At 38.2% G+C, this 16184-nt stretch overlaps 3 protein-coding genes across 3 annotated transcripts; 2 read left to right on the forward strand and 1 right to left on the reverse strand.

Annotated features, from left to right (window-relative positions):
* Positions 1-997: 997 nt before the first annotated feature.
* LOC144657635 (protein DDI1 homolog 2-like) lies at positions 998-3700 on the reverse strand. Its single transcript, XM_078517988.1, has 3 exons — positions 3297-3700; positions 1994-2712; positions 998-1858 (listed from the first exon to the last, which is right to left on the reverse strand). Exons 1-3 carry the CDS (start codon positions 3547-3549, stop codon positions 1394-1396), a joined length of 1437 nt encoding a protein of 478 aa, XP_078374114.1. The 5' UTR covers positions 3550-3700; the 3' UTR covers positions 998-1393.
* Positions 3665-8446, forward strand: LOC144657632 (BBSome complex member BBS1-like). The gene is made up of 2 exons (XM_078517987.1): positions 3665-3844; positions 5012-8446. Exons 1-2 carry the CDS (start codon positions 3816-3818, stop codon positions 6759-6761), a joined length of 1779 nt encoding a protein of 592 aa, XP_078374113.1. The 5' UTR covers positions 3665-3815; the 3' UTR covers positions 6762-8446.
* Positions 8447-9139: 693 nt separating this feature from the next.
* Positions 9140-14576, forward strand: LOC144656452 (DNA-directed RNA polymerase II subunit RPB4-like). The gene is made up of 4 exons (XM_078516673.1): positions 9140-9253; positions 9896-10076; positions 10818-10913; positions 14017-14576. Exons 1-4 carry the CDS (start codon positions 9181-9183, stop codon positions 14093-14095), a joined length of 429 nt encoding a protein of 142 aa, XP_078372799.1. The 5' UTR covers positions 9140-9180; the 3' UTR covers positions 14096-14576.
* The last annotated feature ends 1608 nt before the right edge of the window (positions 14577-16184 follow it).

A 16184-nucleotide genomic window follows, 5' to 3' on the forward strand; every position in this document is an offset into this window, starting at 1 on the left:
AACAATTCGTGCATGAGTATGACATTTGCCCTGCTTTAAGATTATTATTTTTGTTGACCGCAGGCAGTTAAATTGTCTTGCACCTATAAACCACATTGGCCGCTTATTCACCAGAATGAAAACATTGTAAGCTCCAGTGAAAATTAAATAAATGGGGAGCTCCGCTTTTAGGCCTGCCTAAATCTATATATTAACTTTATAAGAAACAACATTCCATTTTAATCAGTAACACCATCTCACCTTTCATCACTCCTGGCCAGTCTGGCATTTTGCAATTCACCAAAGCAGCCAGGAGTGATGAGAGGCGGCTGTATTTGCAGGCAAGACTGACTCAAGCTTAACTGTTGTCTAAATTTCAGACAGCTTCCTCTAGTCATGCACTCCTGAGAAAAGACTTTTTTTTTTGTCAGGAGTGTGCAACCAGAGGAAGACATCTGAATTTTGGGCTTCATTTTACCCCAAAGATACCAAGCACTGCCCTGTACCCAGGCGACAGGTCCACAAATAAGGCCTTCTTATGAGTGTCTAATATTTTATTAGCTGTTACTTGGTTACGCAGTATCAGATAACTACACAGATAGCTCTTGCATTTTACCATCAGTGTGGAATAGTTGGTTGGCCTAAATCTCCCAACACTCCCTGTGTGGAATGGAAATGAGCATGCAATGAGTCTGTTTTGTCAAAAATTTCATTAACCATCAGAGATGGGGCCCTGCCGCCTTGCTGGAGGAAAAGCTGCACTCTGGGACATTCAAAACAAAGAAAGTCAAGCATGACTGGTTGAAGTCGCTTTGTTTCTGATGTCCCAGCAGGTTTGTAGGTTGCTTGCCAGCGAAGTGTCATTCTTTAGCATGTGAATGTACATGTAAGCTGCAAAGGGGCCATTATAGTTTTCCCACAATATCAATTGAAAAAATAGATTATTGTGATTCTCCCAAATAGTGTGTAGGACTTGTATAGAGACAAGTGAAGAGAATTTCAAGACTGATACAATTGGTAAAACCACTCAACACCAAAGGTTTATTTCATAAACAGGAACTTTAATTGAGAAGTGCAAATAGAAAATTATATTCCAAGTCGTTGAATTAAAAAAAAACTGACTTCATACACCTTTGTGTACTTCTCCAACAATCTAACAATCTTGCAAAGGTTTTACAACACTGGACAAACACCTATTCTTGTTTCCTGCACCTAGATCTGTCTCTGTCAGTTTTTCAAAGCATTACTAATACTTTCTAATAATCCAATATAAAAATAATTTCTTGTCAAATATAACCACAACTGGATAAATATCAGAAACCTAAATGTCAGACCTACTTTTTGACAGGGATTTCAAAATATTTTAACAATCCCACAAAAAAACAACTGTTACAATGCCTATGTTCCAATGTCATCATCTTTTTGTTTGTGATGGTAATTTAAGTGACCTCGCTAACAAAGCAGCAGCAGCGACATCAACATTTCCATTTGTTTTCTGTAATTCTAAAATTGCTTGGTCCCTTGTGAATCCCAGATCAACTATCCTCTGAATGCTAGCCTCTGGAAAGCTGGCCACACCCGTCCCAGATGAGGAACTGGAACTAGAGACAGCTGATCCTGACGAGGACTGCGATGGAAACGATTGAGCTGAAGAGGAGGAAGACGCTCCCTGAGCTGCCTCCTGTACTGATCGGTCCATCGCTTCTGCCAGTTCCTTGTCTTCCATTTCAGCTAGTTGTTTGTCCTCAACTTCCATTTGCGCCCCTTCTTCACTAAACGCCAGACGATCAGTCATTGGCAGTTCAGACTCAGCTAGGAAGGGTGTTTCTGTCCCAGTAGTACCAATCCGTAATACATTGTTCTTGAGATCAATGCAGCACTGCAGAGTGAAACGAGAAAAAGTTGGATACAATGTACCTTTATGTAAAATCTGAAGATCACAAAATATTAATTGGTTCATACAAATTTTGTTAGCTTCTAATAATTTTTGTAACTAAACCTTTCAAATTCTCACCTGATGCCTTTTAAGCATATCTAACCCCAATACTAGATCCATGGGCTGGTCCTCCATAACAGAAAAGGAAGACGGCAAAAAGTCATTCTCTATCTGGATCTGAGCCACATGAACACGCCCAACAATTTTCTGTGTCCCCACACCCTTAGCGATTCCTGCCCACCGCTGGTCCAGCAGCCGCATTATGTGACACCTCTCAGCACATGCTACGCTCATGAACGTCATCTGCGCTCCTGAATCAACAAAAGCTTTAACAGGGTGTCCATCAAGTTTACAGTTTATATAAAGCATGACCACCTTGCCAAAGGATTCTGGAGAGTACTCCATAGCTATTTCCATGTTCTGATTGACATTTGACATGCGAATCTCCTCAGCAATTTGTTTTTGGGCCTCAAGATCAAAGGGATCGGCATTCATGGTACGAATCCTCTGCATGTCTCTATCGGCTCTTTCTTGCCTCTGTCTCTGAAGCACTGATGCAAATTGTTGTAAATTTCCACTCAACAGTGCATCAGCGAGCTCTGGATTTCTTTCTTTGAGCAGTGAAAGTTGGTGTGGATCAGCCAGGAACATGTCTCTAATGTACTCAGGACTGTTTTGGTCTACTGGTGACTGTCTTGGTTGTCCAGATGCTGCTTGATTGCGCGCTGATTGGGGACGGGATGAGCTGTTAGGTACTTGAATGCTACCCCAGTTTAAACCGCCAATTGGAGCAGCTCCTACACAAGGACAAGAAATACAAAAAAATGAAATAAAAATGTATAGTTTTGTATAATGATTACCGGTATTTGACATCACAACTATAATCTGTTGCTTAGCAACCGATTTGACAAAAAGGAGATACAAGTCTGTGCTATTCATGAGCTGTAGCCCATTCAAAAACACAACAAAACATAACAAATAATTCTTTATTGAAGTTTATCAGTGTACCTGTGCATACTATAAAGAAACACAAATTATGAAGAATAAAATAAAAATAACAATGATCGTCACTAAGTGAATTGATGATGTCAGCATTTTATAAGCTGCACGTGTCTTTAATTCGATCAATGCATGGACTTTTTGATTCGATATAAAGGTTCTCTGAATGACAAAACTGTTACATTCAAGGGCAAATCGTAAAGCTAACCTTTCTCTAAGACATAATATTCAAACTTAAAATCTTAAATTCCTTTCGTGCAAGTCATTGGTTTAGTTGATCGATAAGCTTCAAGATTTTTTTGTTGTTTTTAACAACCACAAAAATAAGCTCATTGAAGTCTCACCATTGAATTGCACAAAATATTTATTATATAAAACTAACCTCTTGACTGAGCTGGAGGTTGCGTGGACCGCAAGGCACGTTGTATCAATAGGACATCGCCATCTTTAATCCCATAACCATTCATAGTCTTCTTATCATCGCCGAGTGGAACGCCATTGTGAAAAATCACAATTTGGGACGCTTGAACTCCACACTCGAATTCCAGGAGAGCTTTAAAGTTCTCGAGCTCTAAATCGTCACTAACGTCGAGTGTAAATATCTGATCGCCTTCTAATGTAGCTGTTACCTTCATCTTGCCAATGAGAAGTTCAAAAAGTGTTGTCAAATAAAGCGATCAGCACAATTAAATAATAAATGCTCTGTAATTCTGACAAAGCTTAGCGGAAATGTAGAAACTCGTTCCCAGGGCGTTCGAAGAAACGCGGTTTATCGCAAAGGGTTGTGGGATGGATGTAATCTGCTTGCAAAGTTACCTGGGACTGAAGTAAATCGGCTGCAAATCTGTTTTATTATTTCTGTGGCCTTTCTTCTGCATTTCATAATTTCCGCCTTAAAAAAATGAGTTCTCACGGGGATTCTGGTCACAAGTAAGTACTTTTCTTCCTTATAAATATAACGGTATTCCAGTGGGTCAACGTATAAATTCTGTATTGGTATGAAAAGCAAATGCTCTGACTTACATGTAACTTCGATCGATTTTTCCCCAATTTTGCAATGATCTTTATATCTCAAGCTTATGTTTTTGCTCTCTCTAATTGTTATGTAGGAAAGTAAATGGTTTTACATTCGAAAATCTTTGGAAAGAAGAGTCTAAACCAAGTTGTTTATGATATCCAATGTTTCAAACAGTTTAAATTACGGTTTTGAAGACGAAGCGTCACTGTTTGATTTCGCCTAGCAACAGTTTATTTTCGACTTCATCCAAGAAAATTAATTATCGGTTTTTTAAAAACTCATTTTTTATGGATGATTCCAATACCCAGGCCTTTTAATGTGATGTTGGTTTATTCCAGGGCCCCTCCTTTGATTGCATTTAAATTACATGCACAGTATATATAGAAGTGTTCTCAAGCCTGAATTATAAATTTTCCTATAAAACAATATAATTGCTTTGTACATGGGATGTGCATGTACATGAAAGAGTTTGCAGAGATGCCAACCTAAAAATCAAAATCCGGGAGAGACTGCCATGATACTTCCGGCCCAACCCCAAAATGGCAAAAAAACCAGAGCTCTTTTGATTTATCCACGAAAACCTGTGTAATATTTTTAAATTTTCCCCAAACAGCCAAAGTAAGCTTGTAAACACATAATTAACGCACTTTCTTGTATCCGGGAGACTTGGTAACCAGTACGGGAGACGGGAGAATCAAGAGAAAGATAGATGAGTTTGTTGGGGCATTAAGAAATGCAGCCCTTTCTTAAAAATTATTTCTCTATGCTCATGAATAATTTTATCATCTTGTTAGCAATAAAATTACTAATTTTAAAAACACGAAACAACAAGACGTTTCGCGTTATTGAGAATAAAATCTATTTTTGTATTTGTAGCTTGGGTATTTATAGCCCGATTTAAATCAAATAAGATGCATAAGCTGCCGAAACATGTCTTAAAAAGTTGTTTTGTGTTTTAAAATTAGTAATTTTATCATCTTGACAATGGATTGATATTGTTACAAGGAGGGAGAAGGTAGGCATTATAATTATCACATAAAATTCTGCCGCATTCAGTTAATATTCATTTGATTCTGTAGGGATGATGAAGAATCACCAGAGAAGAGTTTATGGCTCAATGCCCACCAGGATCCAGTCGCAAACCTATACACCTTCTCCACTTCAATTTCCTTAGCTGATCTGAATGCCGACTCAGACCACAAGCTTCTTGTGGCTGATCTGGGTACTGGAACATTTGACATGAAGCTGAAGGTGTTCAAGGGTACTAGCCTGTTTATGGAGAGTGCTATTATTGATCTTCCTACAGCTCTGGTAACATTCTACATGGATACAAATGATCCTCGCACCCCTGCTGTAGCCGTGGCATCTGGTCCATTTATTTATGTGTACAAGAACTTGAGGCCTTATTTCAAGTTCACCCTGCCACCTTTGGAGGTTAACGCTGTGGAGCAAGATCTCTGGAACCAGGCTAAAGAAGACAAGATTGATATTCATGTTCTCAGAGAGATGTTGGAGAGTTTGAAAAATGAAGGCAGTGAGGGTCTGCTGACTGTGCGCTCATTGAAGTTGCTTTCCCTTGAGCCAGAAGAAGTGGAGGCTTTTGCCAACATCCACAAACATGCCCCACTGAAACGACAGACAGTAATTACTTGCATGGGAACAATGAAGAAAAGCATGGCCGATGATGATGCTGTTAGCTGCTTGGTTATCGGCACAGAGAGTAAGGATGTGTTTGTCCTTGATCCTGAAGCCTTCACTGTTCTGGCAAGGATGAGCCTTCCTAGCGTGCCAGTGTTCATCTCAGTTAATGGCTTGTTTGATGTTGAGTTTCGCATTGTCGTTGCTTGTCGTGATGGTAAGGTTTACACGCTAAAGAGAGGTAGCAAGATGGCCAAGGCTTGCATCGAGTTAGGAGCCCAAGCAGTTGGTTTAGAGCGCACTGGAAAGAGCATTATTGTTGGCTGTATGGATAACACAATGGTTTGTTATTCCACTAAAGGAAAGAAGCTGTGGACTGTGTATCTCCCGTCCAATATCATCACCATGAGTCTCATGGATCACAAAGCAAGAGGCTTCAAGGCTGTCATGGTCGCCCTAAACAATGGTGAAGTCAGAATTTACAAAGAAAAGTATCTCGTCAATACAATCAAAATGCCAGATGCGGTCACAGCTATGAAGTTTGGTCGCTTTGGTCGGGAGGACAGTGCCTTGATTCTAATCACAAAAGGTGGAGGTCTGTTTGTGAAGATCTTAAAGAGAACTGCAACCTTTGAAGGGAAAGATTTGACTCCTGGTCCACCCCCTGCACAATCCATCAAGCTCAACGTTCCCAAGAAAACAAAGCTCTTTGTTGACCAGACATTGCGTGAGCGAGACAGCGCTGGCAGCATGCACAGAATGTTCCAGCATGATCTTTACCTGCTTCGGCTGATGTCTGCAAGAGCGTATGTTAGTGCGCTGCAAAAAAGTTTGAACCCGATTTCATCCTCAACCACCGAACCCTTAAAGCTGTCAGCGCATGTTCATGGTATTGGGCCAGCCTTCAAGCTGACTGTGAACCTACAGAACATTTCATCCAGCGTGCCATCAACAAATCTTCTCATCACCTTCCAGTTTGATGACTCATTGTATGCTCTGTCTAAGCCTTGTATCACTGTTCCTCTGCTTGTGCCAGGGCTAATGTACACTTATGAAACACTTGTTGAATGCATCAGTGATAAGGGTATTTCAGATTCGATCAAGGTGTTTGTCCTACATCAAGGTAAAAGCATTCCTGTTATCACTGCTGTCATCAATATGCCAGTTAGCGAGGCTTTGGTTATAGTGTAATGCAAACAGAATTTGTTTTCAAGGCTGTAATTTTCCTTGGTGTATTGGTTCAGTAAATTAAGCCTATAAGGAGTTACATGTACAGGTGTGAAAAGGTTACTTTTCTTATCACCTTAAGGGGTGCCCTCAGCCTTTTTCAAAAGAAGCATTTCATCATGTCCAAAAATAAGTCACTCTAGAAAGGTTGTTTTGCAGCCATTCAGAACCAAGTATGTCAAGTTTAGAAGGTAGAATTCCTCAAGAACCTGGCAGTTCTCATTTTACCTCTGCTCTTTTCTTGATTTTCTTAAGGATTCTATTCTCAATTCTTGTTATTCACAATATTTGAAACTAAAAAGGGGGGTTCTGGAACCCTGCCCTGGGAATGCCCTTGCTGGTTCCAGGTAGTGACCAAAACCCATAAGGGTTGAAACGTGTAACTACCTATAATTAGCATTGTACAAAGCGTTTGCACATTCGCTTACAGTACCTTATTTGGAAAATCACGAAAATCACTAAGTACCATATTTGGATTAAATTCACAGCGCGCGCTAGCTCGCGTTCAATGGCGTAATCTTGTTTTTGAACAAGCTTGGTTAAATAAAGTTAAATTTGTTTAAATTCTCCTTTTTCATCTTCATGAGGTAGTCTGGAGAACTTCGCTTCGATACACTTTATGAATTTCTTTAGTTTCTGTAAGAAATTTACGGCGTTTAGGTCGAAATTCAAGCAACTTACCGCAAAAGCAAAAATTATGTTGCGTGTGTCATTACGTGTATAAAGCATTCGCGTACAAATTGTTTGTGTTTCCAAATATAGTACTTAGCAAAATGAATATTCAAACGCTGTGCGCGCGCGTTACACGTTTCAACCCTTATGGGTTTCTGTAGTGACTCGATGGATCATTGTATAAAAATACTATGCATGTCACAATGGCCTTATTGGCCTTTTTGCATGTACAGCTGTTAACTTTGACTAGCTTTTTACAAATGCTGTAGTAAAAGAAACAGCCGTGCTTGCAAAACTCGCTCAACTACAGTACAGTACTTTAATTATTAATGTTGATGATTTTCATTAGTTGTTACTTCGAACATAAATAAAAAATAAACCTGATCATGTAAATATGGTACTTAGAAGCAACTACTGCATTTTATTGTTAAGCTCAGAATGAAAATTCTCTTTGCCACTTCTAATACAAACATCAATGTACAATTCCCTTGTAAGAATTGTTTTATGTCAAAACCTTTTTTGTCCAAGAAGAGATTGCCTAGATATTTCCTAATTAGTTTGATTAAATTATAATATTTATTACCTGGTAAAGAAAAGTAAGAAAGTGATTACCAGGTACTGCTAGGATTTCAGTGGTTAAGGCTTTCCTTTGTTATTATTGCATTACTGATGTAAATATTAAAAGCTACAATTTGTTTACGGTAGAGTGGAGAACTGAACAACTCGGGAAAATAATTTGGCAACCAAGTGCATGGTACAAGACTAGTTTGAAATTCTACCATGAAAATTTTAACTGCTGCATTTGTACAATATAACGTCTTGTCACTGTTAATTAAGGCCACTTCCATTAAACTACACTGACTTTTAACTTTTAACCATTTGTGTACACCAAGCAGCAAAAACAAGGGCAATCCAAGAAAGTACGGAAATGACTACAATGTATTAATATTTGTAAATAGTATCATTGAATAGTAGAACCTGGTTTTATTTCCGTTTTTCTGCTTGTTGTGTAAATAACTAAATAATGACCAATAAAGATTCAGTACTCCAAAATAATTCATTTGTCATTCTCCATAACTTCACCACAAAAAAAAAATCAAAAGATTGAAAATTGAGCCTACTTGTACCCGAATTTTGGAAAATTTGTTCCTGATGTTATTACCATTTTTGTATTGATTTTAAAAGAAAGAGTCAGAAACACATCCCTTGAGGGAGGGGCTGGTGTGCATTCTCCTGGCTATCCCCTCCCTACCCCAGGGGGTACTCGGGATTTCAAGTGAAGGGGATGATCAAAGGATTTTTTTGTGCTTGAAATTTTCGTCTCTGGGAATTTTTTGGGTAGGAAAATTTGGCAAGTACTTTTTTTTTTATTGGGGATTTACAAACGATGTCAGGAGCCCATGACGACAATGTAAAGATTTGTGGTAGTGCCTTGGCTGCATAGTTCTGCGAATAAAGTACAACCAAAAATGTTTTGCTCTTGATTAATGTGGGTTAAAATTTTTGGTCTAGGATTTTTTGGGGTTTTGTTGGGAAGCCCTTGGGATTCTTTTGGGTCTTGTTCTTTGCCCCCATTCGATCATTCCCCGAGTACCCCTCCCCCCATCCCATCCCCCAAACCGGGTTCGCATCCTCTGCACTCATTTCACGTCAGAGCCTGGAACCCAAAATATATGAAGTGGCTAGGCTACTAAGCTCTTCCCTTTCAAACATGGCGACCGGAGGAGCATCTGCTCAATCGTCAGCGACAGAGGAAGACGCCACAGAACTACAGTTTCCGAAAGGTTTGGACTGATCATTTCTGTTTTACATAATCAGAGAAAAGCCACGTATTTTCAAAGCAACATCTGAAATGGCCGATGTTTTTATGTCCACAAAATATGCGACCAACGTCAGAAATATTATATTGAGGATAAAACGTGCTATCTAGAGAGATCATGTTGAGACGCGATCAAAGGATTGAACGTTTCTCGTATAAAATTTCCGGCTACAGCCAGCTGTCTGTCAGTTTTGAGTTAGCTGACAGGTTGACGAGCAAAGAATAGGGAAAAGTTGAATGAAATTTGATTCCCTTTTCTGACTAAATGTACACAAAATACTTACTATTTCAGTTTTTCTATCTGTATCACTGTGGGACCCTGTTTATCTGGCCCTGTGTGGGGAATATTAATCTTGCTGTATTATTTTGGTTGGAACAAAAAAAAAATAGTGGACCATGCAGGCCTTGTAATTTGTTTGAGAGGCAAGATCTGAATAATATGAATGAGATCAAACTGGATCAAAACTTTTACCATGAAACTAACCCTGAGAGTAGTAAGCTAACTAAACAGAAGCTAGCTACCGTTAGGCTGTGAATAAATTGATACCACTTCTTTACTTATAACAACCCATAAAAATGCAATAAATGTATTTTCTTTTCTTTTTAGAGTTTGAAAGTGCAGAAACGCTGTTAAATTCTGAGGTGTACATGTTGCTGGAACACAGGAAGACTCAGAATGAAGGAGCAGAAGAAGAACAAGAACTATCAGAAGTCTTTATGAAAACATTAAACTACACACAGAAGTTTAGTCGATACAAGAACAGAGAAACCATTGCACAAGTGAGAAGGTAAGAAATGTTTTAATCATTTATTGATGATGGCAGTAAAATGTTGGTAATTTTTTCATCTGAGAACAAAGAGAAAGTTTTACTCAAAACACTTTCCTACATGTAGATATAATGTATTTAGTGAAAATGTGACAAAGGAATCTAATGTTAAACCATATGAAGGAGCAAAATGCTGTTTTTGACTTGAAGTGGAGTTTGAGGTAAAAGTTGAGTGTGGTAGTTGTTTTTTTTTTTTTTGTGGAGGCTGAGTTTTAGATGAAAGCTGAGTTTTGTATGGAAGCCGAAATCTTTTTTTTTTTTTATGAAAGCTGCAGTTTAGGTGGAAAGCTGCAGTTTAGGTGGAAGTTTAGTTTTCAGTTTTGTGTGGATGTTAAGTTTTGTGTGGAAGCTGAGTTTTGTGTAAAAGCTTAGTTTCAGGCGAAAGTGGAGTTTTGGGTACAAATCTAGACTTTCTCAAAGTCCTTTTAATTTTTTTTTCTCTGGTTGGTTGGGCCTTTTTTGGCTCATCCATTTTTTGAGGTCGACTTGGAGCAAGCCTAGTACAAATCCTGATTATTATACATTTTGAAGTCATTTGACATATTGAGTAGAACCAATGATTTCCCATCACTTGCCAATGTTTCAAAATTTACTTACTTGTAGCTTCCTATAACTGTCCATCCCTGACAAATGAAAAAAAAAAATACTGAAGTGGTGGATGTAGCGCTTCTGTTTCTGACAATAGATATTCTCTTGTTGTAGTTTGCTTGGTAAAAAGAAACTCCATAAGTTTGAACTTGCCTGTTTGGCAAACTTATGCCCTGAAACAGCTGAGGAGGCCAAGGCCTTAATTCCAAGGTGAGTTTTGTTCCTGTTTCATGTTAAGTTACTCTCTGTGTGTAGCTTGTCTGGCCTGAAGCAATGATGATGACTTTATTAATTTTTGTTGAAACTTGTTGAAACTACATGCATTAAAAAGTACACAAAACGTCTGATCAGTAACATGTTTAAATCTGACTTTTTAGACCAGATTTTTCTTTTGGATCTCGGTAATTGTTAGCCCACTATTCAATTCTTCCTTTTTTCCAACAGCTACTCGCTCGAATAGCTTACAAAACAAGCTTACACGATTTAAAACCAGTGTTTTTCCCTAAGTTATTGTGCTTTTCCTCAATCCCATCCCCAGAGGAATCTGATTAGCTGTTGAAAACTTTGTTCCACACACACAATCAAACAGGAACCAGGATTTTCTGGTTCTGGTTTTGTTTGTTGAGTTTCCCGCCCGCTGGTCAAGGGGAACGCAGGTTTTGGGAACGAGATTGGCTTTTCCTTAATTTTTTTTTTTTTTTTTTTTTTTTTTTAATAGTTTATTGCAAACAAAAAAAGAAAAAAAACAGCTACATACATGTACAATGTGTCTGAGCTTTAAAAACAATACGGTACTTATTTACAGTGCTTGCTTATGTTAATTCTTTATCAGCTAAAATTCCTGTCCTTTCAAACATTACATTATTTACAGATGCAAAAGCTATACATTTAAGGAGAATAAGTAGACAAAACAGAAAAAGCGAGGTAAACAAAAAAACTTCGTGACGAGTACAAAGACTAATTACGGACAAAAGGAAGCAGAAAGATAATAATAAAATAAAATAAATAGATAAAATAAAGTGCCTTACAAAATTTCACCTAAAAAAAAGCCTTAGAGTTGAATTTGAGACTTTGAGCTGCTTTTTTCGATAGATATTTTATCTTTTAGAAGGGCTAGAAAGGTTTCGAAGTGGTAGTGTTGTTCATCTCTCGAGGCAGTGTAGATATAATATTTAGCAATGAGTGCACAGAGGTTTAAGCCAAGTCGTAAAGGAAAGTTAGTTGTAAAACCATAGATAATGTTTTTCTCGTGTAGCTCAATGGAATCGTCATTTTTGACGTTCCACCACGTAGCAAACGTATTCCAGAAAGTCTGTACATTCGGACAAGAGACAAAAAGATGTCTCAGGGTTTGCGTTTGCGTGCATAGGTGGCATTTATCATGGTCCTTGATTTTATCTCTGTAAAGGGTTGAATTGGTTGGTAAAATATGGTGAATAATTTTGAATTGGAAGATAGCAAGTCGAGTGTCTTTTGTTACTTTAAAAGGAATATCGTAGATAGCGCGTATTGTGCTATCGTCCAGACTCAATTGCCTCAATCTTCTTTCTGCGGTCGGGGTTTCAAACTTTTTGTTTATGAGAATTTTGGTAGCCACTTTGCATGACAATTTACCGATATCTATTTTTTGGTTATGATCTGATTTGCGCTGCGCTTCGTCAGCAGAGCTTTTTAGTGAACGGATCCAGCTAGCGGGTATGGCATTACATAAGCCACAGTACTTGAGAAATGTTGTTTTGATTTGGAATTTAGTGTAAAAATCATTAAATGTTAAGAAGTTGTTTCCACAGAAAATATCTTTGATTCGGACGACCCCCGATTCGTGCCATTTTCTATAATACACGGAGAAGCCTTCAATTTTGATAAAAGAGTTGTTCCATATGATTTCATTAAGTATTTGTTCTTTTGTTTCTGGAGAGTGTTGGTTAATAGTCTGCCAGATGTAAAGGACGTCTTTATAAAAGTCAATTGGAATATCTATTTTAAGCGATTTTAGGTCATAGTTGCATTCAAATAGAAAAGGTCCTCCTAAGTGCTTTATAAACGATAACGGTATGTGACTCCAGCATGCGTTATTTTTACTTTCATGTAATCTTCGTATCCAGGAGACTTTCAATGCTTTGTTTATGGTGTCAAAGTCCGGTAAATCTAAACCACCTTTTGTCTTTGGTCCTATCATTGTCGTGTGCTTGATTTTAGCAGGTTTACTGTTCCAAACAAAATCGGAAATGGTTTGCTTTACTAAGGCTGGGAAGTTTGGCGGAAAAGACAGCATTGATGTGTTATAGATGAGTTTGGATAGTCCGAGGGTTTTGAGTATAGTTATTCGGCCATACAAAGTGAGGTTTCTTGGAAGCCATATGTTGAGTATGCTTTTCATTGAACCTAATTTTTGTTCAAAGTTTTTCTTGTAAGAGACTTCCTCGTTGTAGGTAAAGTCAATTCCAAGGGAATTTATCGGTTTTGAAGGCCAAGCAATATCTAAGGGAGCTTCAGAGTTATGTCTGAGAGCACCTAGCCACATTCCTTCGGTTTTAGTTTTGTTTACCTCTAGTCCTGAAGAACGCTGAAAGGCGTTCAGTATCTCAAACAGCTTTTCAGCTGAGGTTATGTCAGAAACAAAGGCAGTCGTGTCATCAGCATATTGCGAAATTTTAAATTCCTTGTCATAAATTTTTATGCCTTTGATGTATTGATTGTTTCTGATAGCATTGGCTAAGATTTCAGCGCAGAGGACAAAGAGGATACCAGATAGCGGGCACCCCTGTCTTACGCCTCTTTGAAGATGGAAAAATTCCGACGCGTAGCCGTTATTGATGACACAACTGGAGATATCGGTGTAGAAGGTTTTAACCCACTTTTGAATGTTAGGTCCAAAGTTGAACGACCGCAAGGTTTTGTTTAAGAAATTCCTTAATGGTTTGAAGGCGTTCTCCAAAATAGTGTTGAAATTTCATGTCCAAAAGACAGGTTGTTTTAATGCATTTTAGGTTCTAGAAAAACGTTTGAGACTAAGTGCTGGTTCAAGTGTGTTTTCAGTCACTCAAGCCAGTTTGTCTCCTATTCTAGTTCATCTTCTCAGACTTGGAATTCAAAGAAAGTTAGCCAAGAGGATTTCATTGCCTTATTTAATATTCATGTTCGGTGCATTGATTTAAGACTTAAGTAAGAATGAGTGTCTCTTTCTCTTGGTTTTTAACATTCTCTCTTGATGACAACTTTGAGTCCCAACTTGTTTAGCAAACCAAACATCTATTATTTGAATAAGACAACAAAACTCATTTTAAGTTCTTTTTGTTTATTTATTTTTCAGCTTGGAGGGTAGATTTGAAGACGACGACCTTCAACAATTGCTTGATGACATTCAAACGCATAGAAGTTTCCAGTACTAACCTCGACACAGCCAAGTCGAGTCAACTAACACCAGTTGTTACAATACAGCTCAATACTCGGCCAATATTTATTCAAGTGAAGCTGTTACCCTATCCATGCCAGCATTTACAGACTTCTTGTCGTTATAAGAGCGCTTTCTCGACAATTCATGTTTTATTTATTGTTTATTTTGTTTGTAGATCAAGAAACAGGTGACGCATGGAATCTGGCAGTGGATTTATTCAGTAAGCCCGAGTAAGAAAAAAACTTGGATTGTAAACGATTATCGGCTTTTCACACATTTTCAATAATTCTCCTTGGATTAACGTGCTTTTGCATCAAAGCATCTCCCATTACTACTATAGAGTGTTAATTCCAACACCGAGCTGCCTTTTTCTCCTCTTAGAATTCAGGAATAATGTTTTATATTTGCTTGTTTCGCTAAGTAACTGTTAGAAGACCATGTAAGTTTGTAACATAATAAAACACTATAAAAGTGAATACCCGTGAAGCAATTCAGTAAATGAATTATTGTACTTATTCTGACAATGAGAACTTAATACCTTGAAAAAGCTTTTTTTCGGAGAAAATTTGATGAACTGCTTGTTTGTTGTCACAGATAGTCGAGAAAAAGGAAATTAAGTAAAAGAGAAGCGAAAAACAACGGGAAAACAACAGTTTTCTTAAATGAATGTGTGTCCAGCAGTAGCAGTGAAATATATATATGATAAATGCAAATGCGGCCTTACACTACTGAAGACCTGAAAAAAATTTTTCAGGCTCTGAGCGGGAGTCGAACCCACGACCTTTGCGTTGCCAGTGCAATGCTCTACCACTGAGCTATCAAAGCCACATGAGAGCGGTCGTATATGGGTAATCCCTTTATGGTGGACATGATACTCGGCCCAAGTATATGTGAAATAAATGAATGTGTGTCCAGCAGTAGCAGTGAAATATATATATGATAAATGCAAATGCGGCCTTACACTACTGAAGACCTGAAAAAAATTTTTCAGGCTCTGAGCGGGAGTCGAACCCACGACCTTTGCGTTGCCAGTGCAATGCTCTACCACTGAGCTATCAAAGCCACATGAGAGCGGTCGTATATGGGTAATCCCTGGAAAGTGAGGCGAGAAGGAAAAGTAGTGGCCAGTTTTTGTGGGCATCTAATATAGCCTACATTAAACGATATGAGGACTTTGTCAACTGCTTTCTCGCTCACAGCTTACAGATGACTCGAGTACACAAAAAGAAAGACGGGGTCATTTCATGCACACGACAAAGATCAAATGGAAATCTTTTAGATAGCGAACTGGCAGTCTTTCTTTCGTATACAGTCCGCGGTTTATTGTGGTTTCTTCTTGCCCATAATGCGGTTACAATGTGTTTGTTGACTAGTTAGATTAGCATAAAACATTTTTAACCGTGTTGAGCTTGAAAAAAGTCTGTTGTATATTCTTTTTGCAGGGATTAGTAAAAAAACAAACCTTTTGAACTGCATTTGCCACACCTCAATTGAAGTGTCAACTGTATCAAACATCTCTCGTTCATTCCTTGCAAGTTAACTTTCTTATTAGCAGTTTTACCTCCTTACGAATTTCTTTCATTCGCCAGCAATAAAGCAGAGGGTTAAGTGAAGATGTTAAAAAGAGAATTGTGACTGACACGTGAAAAAGCGCATCAGATACTTCTATGGAAGATGTTTTGTCCAAGGCAACGTGTATTAAAATACAAATTGTTTGTGTTAAGAACGTACTCCAAAACAACAGCATAATGTACAAAATAGTGCGTACAGATCTTCTGTATTTTGTTAAGTTGATGGCTGGCTGACCGGCGAAGTTTTGGCTTGAATGACTGGCTTGAATTTGCAGTTGTTGACGGCGAATAATCCTGAAAACTTTGAAGTAAGCGGGCGTAGCAACTGCAAATGAAATCGCTCCAAAAGATCCCATCATGGAAGGCCGAAAAAAATTTCGGATAGTTTCCTCGGTGACGGTCCGTAGACTAAATAAGACAGAAAATATAACGTGGAAAGGAAGAAATACTCCATAAACGACATAAACGCGCCGTACAGTTAAGAACGAACGACGGCTCATGTGAAACCATCTT

This window comes from Oculina patagonica, chromosome 6, assembly GCF_052425735.1.
Source record: "Oculina patagonica isolate OP01 chromosome 6, crgOcupat, whole genome shotgun sequence".
Classification (NCBI taxonomy): domain Eukaryota; kingdom Metazoa; phylum Cnidaria; class Anthozoa; order Scleractinia; family Oculinidae; genus Oculina; species Oculina patagonica.

Excerpts from the sequence above, each read along its gene's own strand:
- LOC144657632 (XM_078517987.1), top strand. The coding sequence starts at position 3,816 with ATGAGTTCTCACGGGGATTCTGGTCACAA. Across the intron at positions 3,845-5,011 it reads CACGGGGATTCTGGTCACAA|GGATGATGAAGAATCACCAG; the intron begins GTAAGTACTTTT and ends TTGATTCTGTAG.
- LOC144656452 (XM_078516673.1), top strand. The coding sequence starts at position 9,181 with ATGGCGACCGGAGGAGCATCTGCTCAATCGTCAGCGACAGAGGAAGAC. Across the intron at positions 9,254-9,895 it reads AGAACTACAGTTTCCGAAAG|AGTTTGAAAGTGCAGAAACG; the intron begins GTTTGGACTGAT and ends TTTTCTTTTTAG. Across the intron at positions 10,077-10,817 it reads ACCATTGCACAAGTGAGAAG|TTTGCTTGGTAAAAAGAAAC; the intron begins GTAAGAAATGTT and ends CTCTTGTTGTAG.
- LOC144657635 (XM_078517988.1), bottom strand. The coding sequence starts at position 3,549 with ATGAAGGTAACAGCTACATTAGAAGGCGATCAGATATTTACACTCGAC. Across the intron at positions 2,713-3,296 it reads ACCTCCAGCTCAGTCAAGAG|GAGCTGCTCCAATTGGCGGT; the intron begins GTTAGTTTTATA and ends GTCCTTGTGTAG. Across the intron at positions 1,859-1,993 it reads ATATGCTTAAAAGGCATCAG|TGCTGCATTGATCTCAAGAA; the intron begins GTGAGAATTTGA and ends TTCACTCTGCAG.